We start from the raw sequence: 17,683 nt of genomic DNA on the forward strand, positions 1-17,683 counted from the left end.
GCTGCTCCTGCATCACAGCTCATGGGTCTGATGCTGCAAACTGCTTCTGAATCAGATATCAGGGATCTGAGGCTGCAAGCTTCGCTGGCACGAGGCCCGAAGAAGTTTCCAGAGTCAAGACTCCATTGCGCGGCTGGGTGACTTCCGGCGGGAGATGCGAGTTGGTTGATTGTTTTGTGATTGTGTAGTTGTGTTCAATATTAAAGTGGATTTCGTGCAAGTTGGTGATTCGCCTTCGGCCGAGCTGCGCTGAGGAGTGGCTGTGTGCTGGGAACTCGGGTGCGCTGGACTGCTTTAAGAGCTCCTGTAGGACCCTGACGGAACTGACCCAACCCTCACTGACCCTTTGTGTATGTGAGACATTGTGTGTATGAGAGACATTGTGTGTATGTGTGTGGTGGGGAGGTTAGCGCGCTGCGCTATGAACCTGGCGACCCGGGTTCGATTCCCGCTCACGGCCAACACCAGTGACGATTATCTGAACCGGTCCTGGGCCTCCCCTAGGTCGACTCAGCCTGAAATGAGTACCTGGTGCGGTGTGTAAACATCGCCACTGGGGAGACAAAGGCGGTCGGGCGTGGTGCTGGCCACCCACCCCCTCGTGTACCGTTCCGGCCTTCATAGGTGCTCGCTGACAGCACTTGCCCCTAGAGTATGTTACGGCTATACGGGGGATCTTTGTATGTATGTGGGGAGCGGAAGTGTAGCAGTTTGCGCACTGAAATCATCTCCAACTCGCATTCAACACCAGTGACAATAATCTGAACCGGTCGTGAGCCTCCTTGACATCGACTCAGCCTCAAACGAGTACCTGGTGTGGTGTGTTAACATCGCTACGAGGGAGACAAAAGCGGCCGGGCATGTTGCTGTCCACCTACTCCCATTTGTGCCGTACCAGCCTTGATGTGGTGCTACTTGCTAAAGGCACTTGCCCCAACAGTCTGTTAAGGCTACACGGGGAATCTTTGTCTTTTGTGTGACCTCTGAGTCACTCGGCCAACCCTACCCATAGCCCTGACCCTAGCCCAGGCCAAGCGCTCTGGGCTGCACCGTGCACCATTGAGAGTGAATTCCCACAGTGAATAACTCGGCGCAAGTCAGGCCGTGGATTCGGCACCTTTATTGTAATGTTGCGTCATCCCGAGAGCACTGCGGACAGCGAGCGCAGGTTCAACACTTTATACATCATGCGAGTTTGAGTTAAAGTCAAGGGTGGGGTAACGGTTAATGCAAGGGCCATTATTGGCTCACGGACTGGGCTCAGGTGTTTCATTAGAGTCCATTCTTAGGTGACTGTTCGGAGTCGAGTAGAAGCAAGGGGCTACATTCAGGGTTCTTGCTATAAGTTCACATTAATATAAGATATAATATTCGTGTTATTGTTTCAGTTAAACTTCTGGTTAGAATTGAGTACAGTATTATGGTTAGACTTAGGTATTAGCATTAGGGACAGGGTTAAGTATCCGGGTTAGAGTTATTGGTAATGGTTGCAAAATAAGGGTAGGATCACAGTTAGGAATTAGGATTATGGGTCAGAACTTTGTGATGATGAAGGTCTTGTAGCAGCCTGCAACAGAAAAAGAGATGATAATAGACAATATAAACAGTATCCATGTAATAATTACCACCACCTATCCATCTGCCAGACCTTAGCCTAATGTTATACATCCCACAGTTTTCCAGCATTGGTTCGGGTGGGCCTGACGCTATGTCAGTACGGCTTGTATTGGACTAATGATGCTGAAATTATGCACTTCCAGAAGGCAGTTGATGGAGTGTAAAAAATACTGTCATTTTTTAAGTGAAGGGAGAGATATATGAAAATGCATTTCCTGCGTATTTATGTTAACATTCTCCACATCGATGATGAGGATTTTTTTGCATTGTATAGAAATTATATTTGTGGTTGCTGTTCAGAGACTCTGTGTACTGGATACTTGCTCTGGCACATAAAAAAAAAGTGTCATGTTTCTGCCCTGATCTCTGCATCGGCTTTAAACAGGCCTTTGACACCATCTGGCTTTATTGCGAGTATTGAGAATTTTGGGCATTCCTGATAAATTAAGCTGATAGAAAACAACTATCACGAATGATTTATAGACGAATCAATAATTAATCATTACGTGCACTTTGTTTTTACCTGTCAGGGGTATTCTGTAGAAACGAGTCGGCCATTATGTGCCTGAAAAAAAATCACCGTGCATATTAGTACTCTGTTTTATAACCATTGCATTTATGTTCACGATCAAGAGCGCATTGTCAATCTACTTCTTGATGTAGGTCTCCCGATGCTGTCCCACACAGTCCTATCCACCCCATAATCCATATCGTGAGCCGATTTCATCGCTTGAGCTCCCCAGGTGGTCGTCCTCTCACGTATTTTTCTCTCCGTTTCTATTTCCATTGCCAGTCTCGTACCTCCGCTGTCATCCCCTCTCGCCACAAAGTGTCCCTTCTAGCCACGAAATGTCCCTTTCTAGTCATTAAGTGTCCTGCCGAATCACTATTTCGTTTCCTTGACAGCTAATGTACCATTTCTGACATTTCATTGTTGCCTGATCCACTTGCTCCTCTTTTTGTCTCGGTGTAATTCCCAAGCATGCACCTCTATCGAATTTGTTCCTTTTTTGTCGGCAGTGTCGCAGTGATGCGCATGTCATGGGTGGCGACATGGACTGATTGTAAACACTGTGATGATGCACACTGGTGTGTCACTTTTCATGATCAAATTAACATTTCCAAAAGAACTCCATTCTGCTCTTGTTTTTACATTATTGAATAATATAATCTGATGCAGAAATGCCTTCTATAATTGTCCTGGGCATATGTATCTTTGTTTTCAAGTTGTGTCCTTCCAACAATTACTCTATTTTGATGAGCAAGCTTGCGAATTAAAAGCACTTATAAATGTAGAAAGTATTACACGTATTAATCTAGTACATACATTTCAAAATGAGCAATTAAAATGAAAACATCATGAAGTAAATGAATAAATACACTGGTAAATTCAGCTCAAGTTACAAATAGTCGAATGCACACAATGGCAGCCAGGTGCGGGAGCCCACACCTTGTGATGCGGCGCTTTGAAGCCAAGAGTTTGAGGATTACATCGGGTTTCGTGACATTCCCACACCCACTGCGCTGTAAGATGAACAGGAGATAGCAGTAGAACAAATAGGTTTGTGGGCCCATATGTGCGTACATTTCAGTGATACCCCCCCCCCCCCCCCGTATCTGTGAAAATTCCTTAGGCGCTGCTGTTTCCTCGAAAAGCAAAACACTAATTAAATGGATATGGTTAAACATCCAAAAGCCACTTCCTTTTGGATTAAAGAGCCTTCAGCTCAATACGTTTTCCTGAATATGAGGACTACTGCTGTTGAATGCCCATAAAGTGGTACTTATTTATTGACCCTTGCAGGGTGATGGGTTGTGTCGATCCCCAACAACCTTCCAATTGTGTGGCGCTGCGGGCGCGATGGGTTTCTTTTTCATTCATGTTGCTGTGTGTCCCTGTGCTGTTTCAGTTTCGTTTTAAGGTGCAAGGATGCCGACTTTATTGAGGGCGATAATGGCACGTAAAATAAAGATTGATTGATTGAAGTGCTCAAAACACGACGCCACCTGATTTGATTACATATTGTACACGTATGCACTTCGCTGTCACCGTCTGAAATGCTCTTCCTTCTCATATTAGGAAGCCAATGGAGCTCTGCACTTTCAAATATAGATTGAAAACTAATTTCTTTCTAACTTTTTTTTGTGTTTAGTTTGTTGTCCTTCCCCCAACCTCCAATTAGAACAGTTGCGGCTACGTACAGCGTGAAAGGAGTTCAACATACAAGCAGTTCTCAACTTACGATCACCTGACTTATGAACAACCCGCACTTCGGAACCCGCTTCCATGAAATATTTATATTTAAATTTGACTTAAAACGCGCACTAGCACTTGCAAATTGAACCGCGGAATTATTTAGTTCAGCAGAGCGATTATCCACGAGATGTAATGAATGAGCCTCGTGCAGAGAGAGTGAGTGTGTGCGTGTGGGGAGCGGTAGCACAGCGGCGAGCGTGCTGCGCGACGAATCCGATTCCCGCTCATGGCCCAACACCAATTAAGAGAATCTGAACCGGTAATGAGCCTCCCCTAGGTAGACTCAGCCTCAAATAAGTACCTCGTGCGGTGCTGGCCACACACCCACTCGTGTGCCATGCCGGCCTTCATAGGTTCTCTCTAACCGCACTTGCCCCAACTGTCTTTTAAGGCTATACGGGGGATCTTTGTATTTGTGTATGGTGCGCGCGCGCGTGTGTGTGTGTACATGCCTTTCGTTTTTGACAAGTAATATTTTGCCGCATCTACGCCCGTTTGATCTTGTACACTATTTTTGTGTCGGGTGAAGAGAGACATCCAATTAAGTGCACACTGTACCTGTATTCTCCGCAAGTGCTGCTGGTACAGTTTGGGAACCAGATTCAGCAGCGGATGAATGACCCCCGACTGAGCAGAATGTAACAAATAACAAACAAAACATTGTTATTATTTTATTCAAGAAAGCCTCAAAAGCCATGAGACTCTTTCAGGAGAGTCCTGCGTTGGGCATTTTGGCCAAATCCATTGAAGAGTGATTATATGGTGCATGTGGGAGGACACCAGAGCAGCATACAAGGGAATTACTCTCAAACGCTCTGCACAGATGGATTCAATAATCTATTGTCCTGCGATCTGTTGGCTACTGGGCATTAGGATCAACATTTTTCAAAATCGAAAATTACCCGTAAATTACTCATTTGGAATTACACATATCAATCATCCCACTACTGGCAGACTAATGCCCCAAATTAGACTGTCCTGGTCTATTGCACATAAATACAACTTGTCAATTAGGTTTAATGCAAATATCGCCAAAAAACAACGACAGTTCTTACCTTGTGGTTACACGTGTGTCCTGGGCTAACGCACGTTTGCAGCATCATTAATGAGGACAATTTTTACTTAAAAAATCAAGTCCAGGCACTCAGTCATAACGCTATAGGGAGGCTCATGCCTTGACATTGCATTTATACGAGTGAGAATGTAATCATAATTATGTAAATTTAATGCTATGAGGGCACATTTTACCGTAACTTTAAAGTATTTTGTTTTTATTTACGAAGCTTCAAACAGCCAGGAAACACATCCTGGGTGCGGAGCTACAAGAGCTGATGAGTTTGTTTTTTTACATTTAACTAAACCTCTTTCATCTAACACCTACATTAGGGGTCGAACCACGCATAATTCCTCCAGGATTGAATGACAAAGTATGAGAATCTAGGATCGATGTCCTATTTTAACTAAGCCACAGTCACTGAGATTTTATGGCGCAAAGGAGACAAAGTAGATTGTACTTATGGAATATGGCCTACACTTCCACGCTGGCCAGACACACAAGTTAACCCTCTACATGCGAGCCAGCCGTAAACTGGGGTGTTGTACCCATTCATATTTCTGGATGGACAGAAGCAAGGTGGATGTCAGAAACTTGCTCATTGTTTCAACTGTCTCGCAGGGAGGTTGAACTATCGACCTCTGAATTTCAAGTCAAGTGTGGCGACCCTTACACCACGGCAGCATCCCTGTCATTAAAATGGAATTGTAATGTTATTGAAAATTACGGTATTGTTAGTGATTATAATTGTAATATTATCACGTAGATAGGTTATTTTCGGTAAAGTCACGTAGACAGGTTCTTTGGAAGAGGTGTGAGGATCCACAAGTAATCCCTCAACATGCGAGGTGCTTTGAACCTATCTACGTGACTTTACCGAAAGACCCAAAGAATATGAATTCCTGTAGTCACGAAAGCTTTAAGTCAAGATTTATAATGGTAATGTTATAACACGATACTGATAATGCTGACGATGATAACGCTGAGAGGAATATAATGATTATCGTGGTAACGTCATGTTATTGATAATGGTGGTAAACGGCAATGTACCTATGATAGTGAGGATTGACGGTGTTTAAACGTGCATGCAATGGTGCTAACGTCATGTGACTAATAATGTAACGCGTGGATGATGATGTATGTGATAATGTTAGGTTGAATGTATTCTCTTACCGGTCCCATGTTGGGCGTATGCGCTGTGTTGTGAATTTGAGAATAATGAAAGAGGAACTGTTTGGATACACACATGCATACACGTGTAAATAAAGATGCAGACATGCATGACCACATTGAAGTACGATTCCAGTAAAATCTTTCAAAGCCGAACGTCAAGCTTTGCCAGAGAGGCTTCCCGAAATGTTTGCGGAAATATGAAATATGGTAAACCTCTCGAACTGGAACACGTTTTGCCTATTAATTCCGTACAATTAAACCCCAACCACGAGAGAGGGAGCAGGGTTACTACGAGTAGAGCCACGTGGTAACCCGAGGCCACACGGGTTTACCACGTCAGCCATCCGGTTATCCAGAATATTCAGTGATAGGCCAGTGGGGGGGGGGGGGGGACAAGATTACCTTTTTTAAACCACGAAAAATAATGCAAATGAGACAGTAAAACTTGTAAAAAAAATGGCTTTTCATCGAATCCCTTGTCTGACGATAACTTGTTACAAGCCTCCCAGAAAACACGCCTCCCAGAAAACATGCAACTGTGGGGTAACGTTGGCATGTGATTGAAATCGTTGCGCCAACGTTGGCCAACGTTCCACGTTTACTGGGCTTGCGCTGTGGGTTGGTTCCTAATAGATTAAGTGAAGAACACGTGTGCAGTGCTGCGTTTGTGTTGCGTTAAGTCTTGGGTTAACTCCTGCTACGAGTACTCTGTTTACTTAACTAGGAGTTGGGTTAGGTCGTAAGTGGTGGATCAAGACTAGGTGGGTGCGTGGCATGGGGAGAATCGGGGGGTGTGAGTTCCTGTCAGCACTCGTGTGGCGTGCGTGTGTAACGCCGCTTACGGACGGACTCACTCGTTTATCTTCAACTTTCGGTTTCTGGTTTCAGACACAAACATTGAATGAAAAGTGAGAAGCACAGCCTGATATTATACGAACAGCTGCATCTGTAAATGTATATGGGCTCGTCTCCTGTCCAGATTCCCATGCAACGCTGGGGCAACGTTGAACCAACCAATTGTTGCATATTAACTGGGGAATATGCGCTCGCAACAGAAGCTCGGATGCCCGCACGCTCTGTCACATACGTGTCCCCGTCCCCACACTGGGTTTCAAGCAGATGTGGCAGAAGAGCATTACTCCGCTTGCACGAATTCCAAATGCAATCAATCGTGTGATCAATTCCACGGGAACGGAGTTTCCGAACGGGGCACGGAATCTGATCACCAACAGATCTAACACAATCGCCACGTGGACTTCCCGTGGTCCCTGATAACTTCTCTTCCACGGCGCCCAGCGCAACTCAGAAGGCGCGGGTTGTTTTGCTTTTCCACTGCGGAAGCTGAGACGTGCCGCTCTGACAGTTACATGCAGTGTGTGGCTTTGCTATTGCAAAAACAAATCGACGAGGCGTGTAACGCTGAGTTTCGAGTTGTAAGATCACAGATATACAAGACAAAGATTCCCCATATAGCCTAAACAGACTTTAGGGGCAAGTGCTCTTCGCGAGGACCTATGAAAACCGGCACGGCACACGAGGGGGTGGGTGGCCAGCACCACGCCCGGCCGCCTTCATTTCCCGAGTGGCGACGTTAAGGCACCGCAACAGGTGATAATTTGAAGCCGTGATCGGAAATTGAACTCGGGCCGCCGGATTCGAAGCTCAGCGCGATAACCACTGCGCCACCGCTCCCCAACAACAAAGATCCCCAGTACAGCCTTGACATACTGTTGGGGCAGTTGCTGTTAGCGAGCACTCGCGCACTCACAAGCACTTCTTCAGCGTCCCAAGCCTGCTTTCTCTCCTTGGACCCGCTCCGATTTACTGATCGCCAGTGTTGATATTTTTCACTTTGGCTTTACTCGGCCTCAAGCCGGATGTAGATGTCTTTATTTAATGTAAGGCAAGTGCCTAACGGGTTGGTTTCAGCTAGGCACGGCAAATTACCAGTGTACAACCATCCATACACGTGGCCAGAGGAGATATAATATCCCGCAAAGCAGGACGCATGGTGCCAAAGAGATCATTGCCATAGACGCGTCCAATGCGCCTGCCTGCTATAGGCAGTGCAACCATTCCATTCTCCTTCTTTTTTATCGCAGTTTGTTTCAACAATGTTCGATTGCTTCGCTATTGTGCAAACAACGGTCACTAGCAGCTGCAGGGGTCACGTAAACTTAAAACATGCTAGAAATCAGTAAACATCGATTCTTACACACGCAATGCGATGCATGCTATAATGAGCTAATTAATCGATGCATCGTTATGCTCCCTGCGACTGCAAGCGTTGTCTTGTAATTCTGTTACCCAGGAATATTCCTACACGGTCCACACAGAAAAAAAAACAATCACACTTTTACACATGCACACACACAAAGATCCCCCCCCCCCACAGACTTTTGGGATAAGAGCTGTTCGCAAGCACTTATTCAGGCAGGGACGTCACACGAAGGAGTGTGGATTGCCAGCAGCACGCTCGACCGCCTTTGTCTCCCCTAGTGACGATGTTTGCACACTGCACCAGCGACTCATTCAATGCCGAGCCGACCTAGTGGAGGCCCCATGGTCGTTTACGATATTCGTCACCGGTGTGAGCCATGAGCGGCAATGTAACGCGAGTCGCCAAGTCTGTAGCGCATCACCACGCGTGTTTCCTTAACACACACAAAGACAAAGATCCCCCGTATAGCCTTTGCCAGATTGTTTGGCAAGTATGAATAATTCACACGTACAAAAAAAACCCCTTTCACAAATGCACACGCGCAGTACACACAGATGCATATACACGCACACACAAAGACCGCATGCTTACTCACCATAATGTTGTTGCCGAATTCTGTACAGGGCCGATGTATGTAGCCTCCTGTTAACGCCAAGAGAAATACATCAATGACTTGTCCCACACAGACACGCAAAACAGATAAATGTCAAGTCAATCACGAATAGGGTAATGCACACGCTGCAACACACACACAAACATGTCGAGCGCTCACACAAAGAATCCTCCCCCCCGTACAGATTATAACAAACTGTTAACGATAACCGATGAGGGTCGGTATGGCACACGAGGGGGTGGGTCGCCAACAACACCTCTCCCCAGTTCTAATGTTCACACAAGCACCAGATACTAATTTAAAACGAAGTTGACCTAGGGGAGGTCCAGGTATTTTCCACCAATAATGGCCGTTAGCGGGAATGTAACTCTCGTCGCCGGGTTTGTAGCGCCAAACGCTAACCACTGCACCACCGCTCCCCACACATAAGACATAGGCACACGCACACGTGTTCATACGTATGGACAAAAATTCGCACACTACCAACCACTGTCAACCACTGCCCACTGGCTTTGTCGGGATTGGAAGCGCATTGAGGGAACGACCACTGCCACGCGCGTATTTCGTAAAAAAACATCATCCTGGTTATTTCACTTGTCAACTCTGTAAATGACGAGAAAGCGCACATTCATTACTGACACACACAGAATTCCCACAGTTCACACGGCGCGTATAATGATTTAACAGTCAATCAATGGACGTTACCTTTGCAGAAGCTTATGAACAGCATAATCACCACTATGCTACAGACTGCAGCCTTCATAGCTAAAGGCAACTTCTACAATAGGCTACCGTAAGCACAAAAACACCCCAAAAAAGTCAAATATTTTTGTCAGCTTCTCAAAAAGCTACAACAATTAACAAAAAAAAATCCCAAAGGGGAAAACGCCCAACAGATGTTGTGCTGGTGCTGGTTAAATCAGAGACAGCCTGAGACAGCTGCTTCAGCAAATGCCGCGTTATCTCTGAAGCCGAGTTCTCATAGAAGTTGAGAACGAGACGAGGCTCGCCACCTCTGCTTGGTCAGTCTGCGATGTCAGAGCCTGGAGTCGAACTCGCCCGTCTCACGTCGGCTTTGCGTCTTTATAGCGAACGGCGCCGACGTCACGACGCCGACGAGCCAAACAGGCGTCGTCGCGATCTGGTAAACGCGCGTGCGTGCGTGCGTGCGCGCGCGTGAAATGAATCAGTGTTTATATGTGCGTGTAAACAATTTCATTGGCCGGGACATAGGTGAATATGTGTGAGTATCCACTGTTAACACCGCCGTTGTTATTACCATCATCATCAGTCACGTTCTCTTTACTGCTGGAAGAACGCACGTGCGCGTGTGTGAAATTAATAATTGTTCGTGTGTGTGTGTAACAATTTCATTGGCCGGGATATAGGTGAATATGTGAGTATCACTGGCAACGCCGCCGTTGTTATTATCATCATCATCAGCCACGTTCTCTCCACTGTTGGAAGAAGACTCGTCCACACCCTCTCACCCTCTCTCACGGTTTCGACTATTTCATGCCATGAACTGCCCTCATTCACATCGCTCCATCTCACACACGAGACAAACACCCCCCCCCCCCCACTTTAGGCTCAACAGACGTTTGGCGCATGTAGTGTTTGCGAGCACCTATGAAGGCCGGTAGGGCTCGCGAGGGGGTGGGTGGCCAACGCCACCCTCGCCCGCCTTTGTCTCCCCAGTGGCGATGTTTACGCACCGCACCAGGTACGCATTTGAGACTGAGTCAATCTAGTGGAAGCCCAGGACCCGTTCAGATAATCGTCATTAGTGTTAGCCGTGAGCGGAAATCGAACTCGGGTCGTCGGCTTTGAATCGCAGTGCGCTAACCACCACACTACCGCTCCCCACACTCATATGTTGTATACACACACACACACGGGTTAAACACATCCGTAGCTATTTCACTAAAAGTGAGTTGGGAGAAAGGAGAGGGGGCCCATAGTCGCATTTTGCATAGCACCCCCGTTGAAAGAGGTAATTGCGCCCCTGTCCGTACTTTTGTATTTTTCGTCGCTACGGATTATGCGAGTCTCACATTACAGCGATAACCGCACGCGACCTGGGCTCACTCTCCTGACAGACTCGTGTTGCTGTCAGTCACGGGTCGCTAATGAGATGGTTCATTGCGTGTCTATGTTTGGAGACCTATGGCGAAATTATGCTTCAGAAGCTTAGCAGCGTTGAGCCTGGTTCGTGCTTTGGATGGGAGACCAACATGCAAAAAAGCAGGTGTTATAGGCTGCTGCGGAGCGATGTTGTTGGAAGCCAAAAAGTACGAGTGCAGTACTTCATGACTCCCATGTCAACCCACGATGACCACCAGTGCGGTGAAATTAGGTGAAAATAACCGTAAGATAATAGCAATATTACAACATTACTTAACATTAACCGTATTCTAGCAAGTACATTGACGAGGAACGTATATGGCCCTGTAAATAATGAAACAGGTACAGGTCATTGTTAGTGTTAAGCCAATGGTGTTTGAGTCATGTGTCTAGTTACCATGCGGCTTAAAGGGCCAGCGTCTAAAACAGAGAACAGAGCAGAGCAACTCAAATCCTCTGACTCTGTGAGCGCAGGGAGATGGGGATGCAATGAACTCCTACTGATACTCCTGCTGTTATGGAGTGACTCATGCAGCCAGCTATGGCTGCAAAGTTTGGTAGTACATGTTATGTATATTGTTTATTGTAAAATTTAAATCACAGTTCCTATGATCACTGTTACATTGCTTTTATAGCTTTATTTTGGTGATTTCTAAAACGGTTAAGGTTTAGCCATATTTGTTTGTTGTAGTACAAAGTTAGACTGATAACTTTAATCTAAATTGTCTTAGGGTTGTTATTGTTTGACTTGAATCCCACTGGGATTTTTGCACACAGCGTTGAAATACGGTGCTTTTTCTGGAAGACTTTGCTGTTTTTTCCTGGATTTTTCTCTTTGCGCGTAGTCACTTTAAGATGTTTCTTGTTCATGTTTTTGTTTATTGCGGTTGCACCCGATTCAAGAGCTGAATGGCTCACAGGGCTATACCAAATAAATGAAACTGAAACTGTATCATTCTCATCTTGATCAATAGCAATATTTTCCAGATTCTTTGAATGAACATTGCCCGCTTTTATCTAAATTTGATCATTTTCGTCGAATGTCATCACCCAATGTACATGTTAAACGAAAATGCATGCAGACTCCTTTCAAATGGTCACAAATACTATAATGCCCGAACATCGAGACAAGTAGCCATTGACTTTGGAGAAGCCTGCCTTAATTCGTGAGTTGTCCATCGACTGTCTAAAATAAATAAAAATACATTCTGTGATATATACAAGTTTGTGTTATTTGTATGCATTTGCCACTGCTGTGGCAAATCTGATACCCGATCTTCTCCGTGGTTGCCGATCTGAGGGGGTCACCGCAATGCCGATGTCGGTGACCTGCCTCCTCCTACTTACAGCTGCAACACTTTCCTGTCGTTCATCATCTGAACTTCCAAGTTACTGTTGGATCGAGAACTGCTGGGGACCACGATGTGCGTGTGGTGCTCCACCACGCTGGCCAGTGTGGGTTGCAAGGAGTACACTTTTGTCTCACCACTCGCTGAATACAGGAAGAACCTTGCCCAGTGCGCGTTTATTGAACGCGTAGTTCAGCTACACACGATTTACCTAACGGGGTCTGTTTTTTAGGAACACGGGGTGATGTTTCTGCTGCATGTGGTTTGACGCTGCTAAGATTCTCATCTCCGCATCGAATAATTGTGCCGTGAGAGTGCTTCATTCGTTTAAATGTGTCAATTAATCGACTGTGAGGACGATTTACAGTATTCACCATGGGTGTTTTTTGGTGCATGTTCTTGTGTGATAATGTAACGCTTTTAATACGAACAACGGCACAACAGAAATGTTCACAAACCAATTTGCCGCGTGATATAGCCGTCCAGTCGTTGAGGACGTTAGTCAAATGGATGCCTGCATGGTGAATCATTCACGTTCAAGTGGCAATGTTAGGGGCGAGAATCGGGCTGGGAATTCAGTGCCAGAAATGAGCATTGGGCGTGAGAAGAACAACAGAAACAGGGTTTTGTGCTGAGGTGAATTGGAACAATATAGAGTGTCCACACACATACAATAAACGGAGAGCGACTCTGCATCTTTTAATATAATAATAAGGGCGGACATCATCTATAATTAGTTAAAGAGGGAGGGGCGGATCATTTTGGATCCAGGAACGCAGTTTTGCCCAACACGGAATTTTCCAGGAACGTAACCCCTGCATTCAGTAAAGTCTGCCTGTATATGACAGGCCCCTAAGAACTAGAGCTACTTAAGTCCTAATTATGCATGCTATTACTCAACTGTATAGTTCTTACTTCCGACTGGCACCTTGCGATAAATATACAGAGATTCCTTTATAATCAACTACATTTTAGGCAAGCTCGCCTTTAAACTTCCTCTGTCCAAGCGTCACTGCAAAAAAAAAAACTTCCTCAAGCTATAATAACCCCAGCCAAGGTCCCAGTGAACAAACCTGCGTCATCTTACCACCAAAGGGGCCGTATTCATAGCTTGAAGAAAGAGCCGAAGCATGCCAGCCATATTGTTTTGTGGGAGTGGCTCACTTTTTTAATAAAAAATTTCATACGAAAAAGGCACATTTTGCCAACGACATGAATAATCTGGCCCAAAAATCTCTCACCACGATACCATACAATGAATGGAAAATACAACATTTAATGCAACAATAATAAAACAAAACAGCAACATATGAATATCAATCTAACAATACAACACTGACATTTGTTGTGGTATTTCTGCTGTTATACAACAGCAACAGAAATAACGGCATAAGAATAACAACAGCGATCTCGGTGTAATATGAGAGCATTCATATCGAGTGTAAGAATGTACGATACAATATATCGAGTGTAAGAATGTACGATACAAAAGGTTGACCCACTCCCACCCTCCCATTCTTCCCCACCGTCCCCCCACACTAATGAGATTACCATCACGAGTTGTACATTGCTCTCGCTGAAATATGGACTTAATTAGACAGAGACATTATTGTTGCTATAAATCAATAGATGGAGATGACGGGGTCCGGACTCGAGCCGGAGTTTAATTCCCTGGAGGGGCAGAGGTGATCATTACATATGAAGTTAAAGGGAACGTTATGCACGCATAACATTAGAAAACATATTAAAAAGAAGCAAATAATTCGTCATCAGAACATCCTTTATTGCTCAATTAATAAATGGGTTTTTGAAACATTGTGGATGTGGGAATAATGGTCAATAATTGCTTTTGATACTTTTTCTTATGTTGCCAGGCATGTGATTATATTGTGAAAACGAACGTCCTGGGCTGTGGTTATTGTTAGAATGTGTTAAGAGCATGGCAAGGTTTTATACTGAAAACTGTTTGTTACTACAACAAATGCAATCTACGGTACTTTTGTCTATGGTTAAATTGATATATGAATGCCCCTAGGTGAGAGCACATTGAGATTCGTTACCAGACTTTTGTTGATTTTCATCTTTTTATATTTGTACTGGATGCCCCTGCAACACAATAGTCTGCACTTTTTTTGTGATGATGATTTCACTGAGAATGCAACTCTTTGATCATCACCGAAGTGGAGACTGTTGTCAACTTACCGCCCTCGGTTCCTCCTTCCATAGAGCACACGTGGCCATTTCAGACTCCAGTGTCCAACCTTGGTACTAAACGTGGAAGGCCCCAGCCAGGATTCAAGATAATACGTGGCAGTGGTGACACGTGTTCCTCACAGCAAAAAAGGCTTGTTCTCCCCTTGTTCTGCGTGGGGTTCCTCTGGGTTATCTGGTTCCTCCCGTAGCTAGACACATACAATGCAACTGAAATTGGCCAAAATATACCAATGCTGAATAATGATTTACAATTTACTCACTTGGGATTACACAGAGCAATATTGCCCCCCCCCCGACTCAATGAGGCTTTCCTGGGTAAATAAGCGCATTAATAACAATGAAGCAGAATAATAATCACACTCCAAGTCTCACCACTACACAACACAATCAAATAACTCACCACCACACAATGGCATGAAAATTAACTCATACTGCAACTGCAGTGATCTCAGTAGTCCATCCATGTTCTGCAGGTAATCCGTATGTATCAACTTATCATGTGGTCAGGGTCGATGCTATTTATGTGTAGAAAAAACGAGATGCTCTTGTCATCACCAGCAAGTGTATGCCGCTATGCCCAACCACTGTAATAAATACAATTTATTGTCGTTATCAGCATTTGTAATGCTAAAGCGATGTACTTATTTGTTGTGTGGAGTTTGGTTGACCCGTGCACTTGGACGCCTTTGTCATGCATGTGCTCACTTAAGTGTCCTCTGTCTCTTGTTTCTGCACATTTATATATTTCAGAAGATAGCTTAATCCCTAAGCGTTATTAAGTAGTAAAATATTTATTTGCAATTGTGTGCTACATGATATATGTGAATTCCATATAAATCAAGGAACTAAAGCAGTTTTGTGTAAGATTTGTAATCCACGAACGTTATATCTATGCACCATATCGCAAGGTGATTTACATACACGTAAGTCAATTTTATATTCCCAGAGCTGGAATTTCTTTTGTACAGTCATTCGAGACCCGGCTAAGAGGTTCCACTCGCTACGTTTGAAAATCTGTATTAAACACATTCCTGCGGAGGGAGCTGGTAGGAACGTTAGGTTGCTCGGTCAATGGCCATGTCAACGGCGGCGTGGTGTATTCCGCAAATATGGCCGACTGTGAGGGCGGGCACAAGCCGGCGTGAGTAGGTTAAACGTTGAGTTTTATAAGGGCACCACGGGATGACCAACCCCTCCCCACCCAGCCCCACCCCTCCCACCCCCCACCCAGCCCCACCCTCCCCACCTAGCCCCTCTCCACCACCCAGCTCGTCCCTGCACGACGGACGGACACAATACTCCCCTGTGGGCTGGTGGAACCAGGTGGTTCCTACCAGTATAATAGGATTTACAACCCAGGTCCTCAGCGGGAGCTGGCTCCATGTCCTGACCCCTGAGTCTCCGGTCGGCACTTGAAACACCACAACTTAAACTCTTGCCTTGCCTTCGTGCCCCTTGCCAGAGCAATCGGTACCACCTCAGGTGAAAAACATTTAGTGGTACCAACTTCTTTGTATTGTTGTGACAATCTATTCACTTGAAAGAGCTTTCACATAATTCACTTTTATTATCCATATTAAGCAATGTGTGGGATTAGTCGGCATTCGTGCCAGGAGCTGGGCAATTAGTGAGATTGGCTGCTTCTCTCGCTTGTTTGGCGCGGTTCTGAGAGGCGGAGAGACAATTAAGAAGTGCAGGTTTTGACCCTCGGGCTCGTGGAGTAAAACAGCAACCCCCTGCGCGCTGTTATCGTTGCCAGTCAGCCCCACCCACTCGTGCACAAAACGTTTACATAAAACATTCACTTAACTAATGCGGCTATGTATTTAAAGCGGCTGTGTGTCATGTGCGTGGGTTTGATCCCGACCCTGACGCCTGCATATTTAGAGTTTGCATGTTCTTGCTGTGGTCGCGTGGATTTTTCTCAAGTTCCTGCGTGGTTTCCCTCCAGATTTAGACACATGCGTTTAGATTGTTTGACTGCTATACAATTTCACACGATAAGCCACTTCGTTGAGCTGTTATTTGTGGCCAGGTCGCTTCTGAAACAGCGCTGTATAGCTCAGCGGCCCTTACCTGCAAAAAAATGTGTGTAATATGTCTGTGTATTTGTATGTATTTAAGTCTGTAAGTGCAATACGTGTGTGTGTGCAAATATGAATGTGGGCGGATGTGGTTGGTGCTGGTCACCCACCCTCTCGTGTGCCTTGCTGGCCTTCGTAACTTCTCGCTCACAGCATTTTTCCCAATATTTTGTTTAGGGCTATATAGGGGATATTTTCTTTGTGTACATATATTTAGTGATTATGTTACTTTTGTAGTGTCACCATGCTGTGGGTGCAGTACCAACCCTAGAGGGGCACGGTGTGCGCTGAATGATAGCGCTGGATGGCACCACGCTGTAAGTGCAGTCCCGGCCCTACAGGACAGGGTGTGTGGGTGCCGACCGAAGGATAAGCTTGTGTGAGGCCATGGCACTCTGGTTGACCCGGGAGGACACGTGACCGGTTAAGTTGACAGAGGGGCCCCAAGAGGGGGCTAGGGGGTGGTCACGTGATTGGGATCCAGGTCCTTCCCGAGGATTATGGAAGATGGACGTGGCCAAGGGCAGATCCGGCCACACCACAGAGAATATGAGCCGGGTCCCGAGAGGAACCAGGGTTGTTGTTCATCCTGGAAGAAACCCTTTGTCTATGATTTCCGTTCAACGAGTCTCCAACACGTGGACCCGGGCCGAAGTCGTTGGTCCCAGTCCGTAGTAACTAGTGTAGTTAGCCTGGTGGTCACCACCTTAGGTTGTTATTCTGTTAAGGGAAAGTTACCCCGTGTATTGAAACTGAATAAATGTGTAGCTTCCAAGTCTACGTCTGCGACTCTGTTGAACCCATTACACTGTTAGGGGCCGTCTATAAATGACATCACGCACCTGGGGGGGGGGCGGTCAGACATTATTGACGATGTGTGATGTGTGACGAGGAGGGTTTGAGATATGTGACGTCACATCAAAATTCGCAACTTTAAATAATTATAGACAACATGTTCTACTTAATTAAATAGACTT

General features: G+C 45.5%; 1 protein-coding gene across 1 annotated transcript; it reads right to left on the minus strand.

Annotated features, from left to right (window-relative positions):
* Nucleotides 1-1,105: 1,105 nt before the first annotated feature.
* On the minus strand, nucleotides 1,106-9,996 carry LOC144718951 (uncharacterized). The gene is made up of 8 exons (XM_078594588.1): nucleotides 9,641-9,996; nucleotides 8,918-8,964; nucleotides 6,956-6,979; nucleotides 6,102-6,158; nucleotides 4,433-4,501; nucleotides 3,068-3,141; nucleotides 2,141-2,182; nucleotides 1,106-1,567 (listed from the first exon to the last, which is right to left on the minus strand). Exons 1-8 carry the CDS (start codon nucleotides 9,696-9,698, stop codon nucleotides 1,513-1,515), a joined length of 426 nt encoding a protein of 141 aa, XP_078450714.1. The 5' UTR covers nucleotides 9,699-9,996; the 3' UTR covers nucleotides 1,106-1,512.
* Nucleotides 9,997-17,683: the final 7,687 nt, after the last annotated feature.

Source organism: Lampetra planeri, chromosome 5 (genome assembly GCF_965212315.1).
Source record: "Lampetra planeri chromosome 5, kcLamPlan1.2.h2, whole genome shotgun sequence".
In the NCBI taxonomy this organism is placed as follows: Eukaryota; Metazoa; Chordata; class Hyperoartia; order Petromyzontiformes; family Petromyzontidae; genus Lampetra; species Lampetra planeri.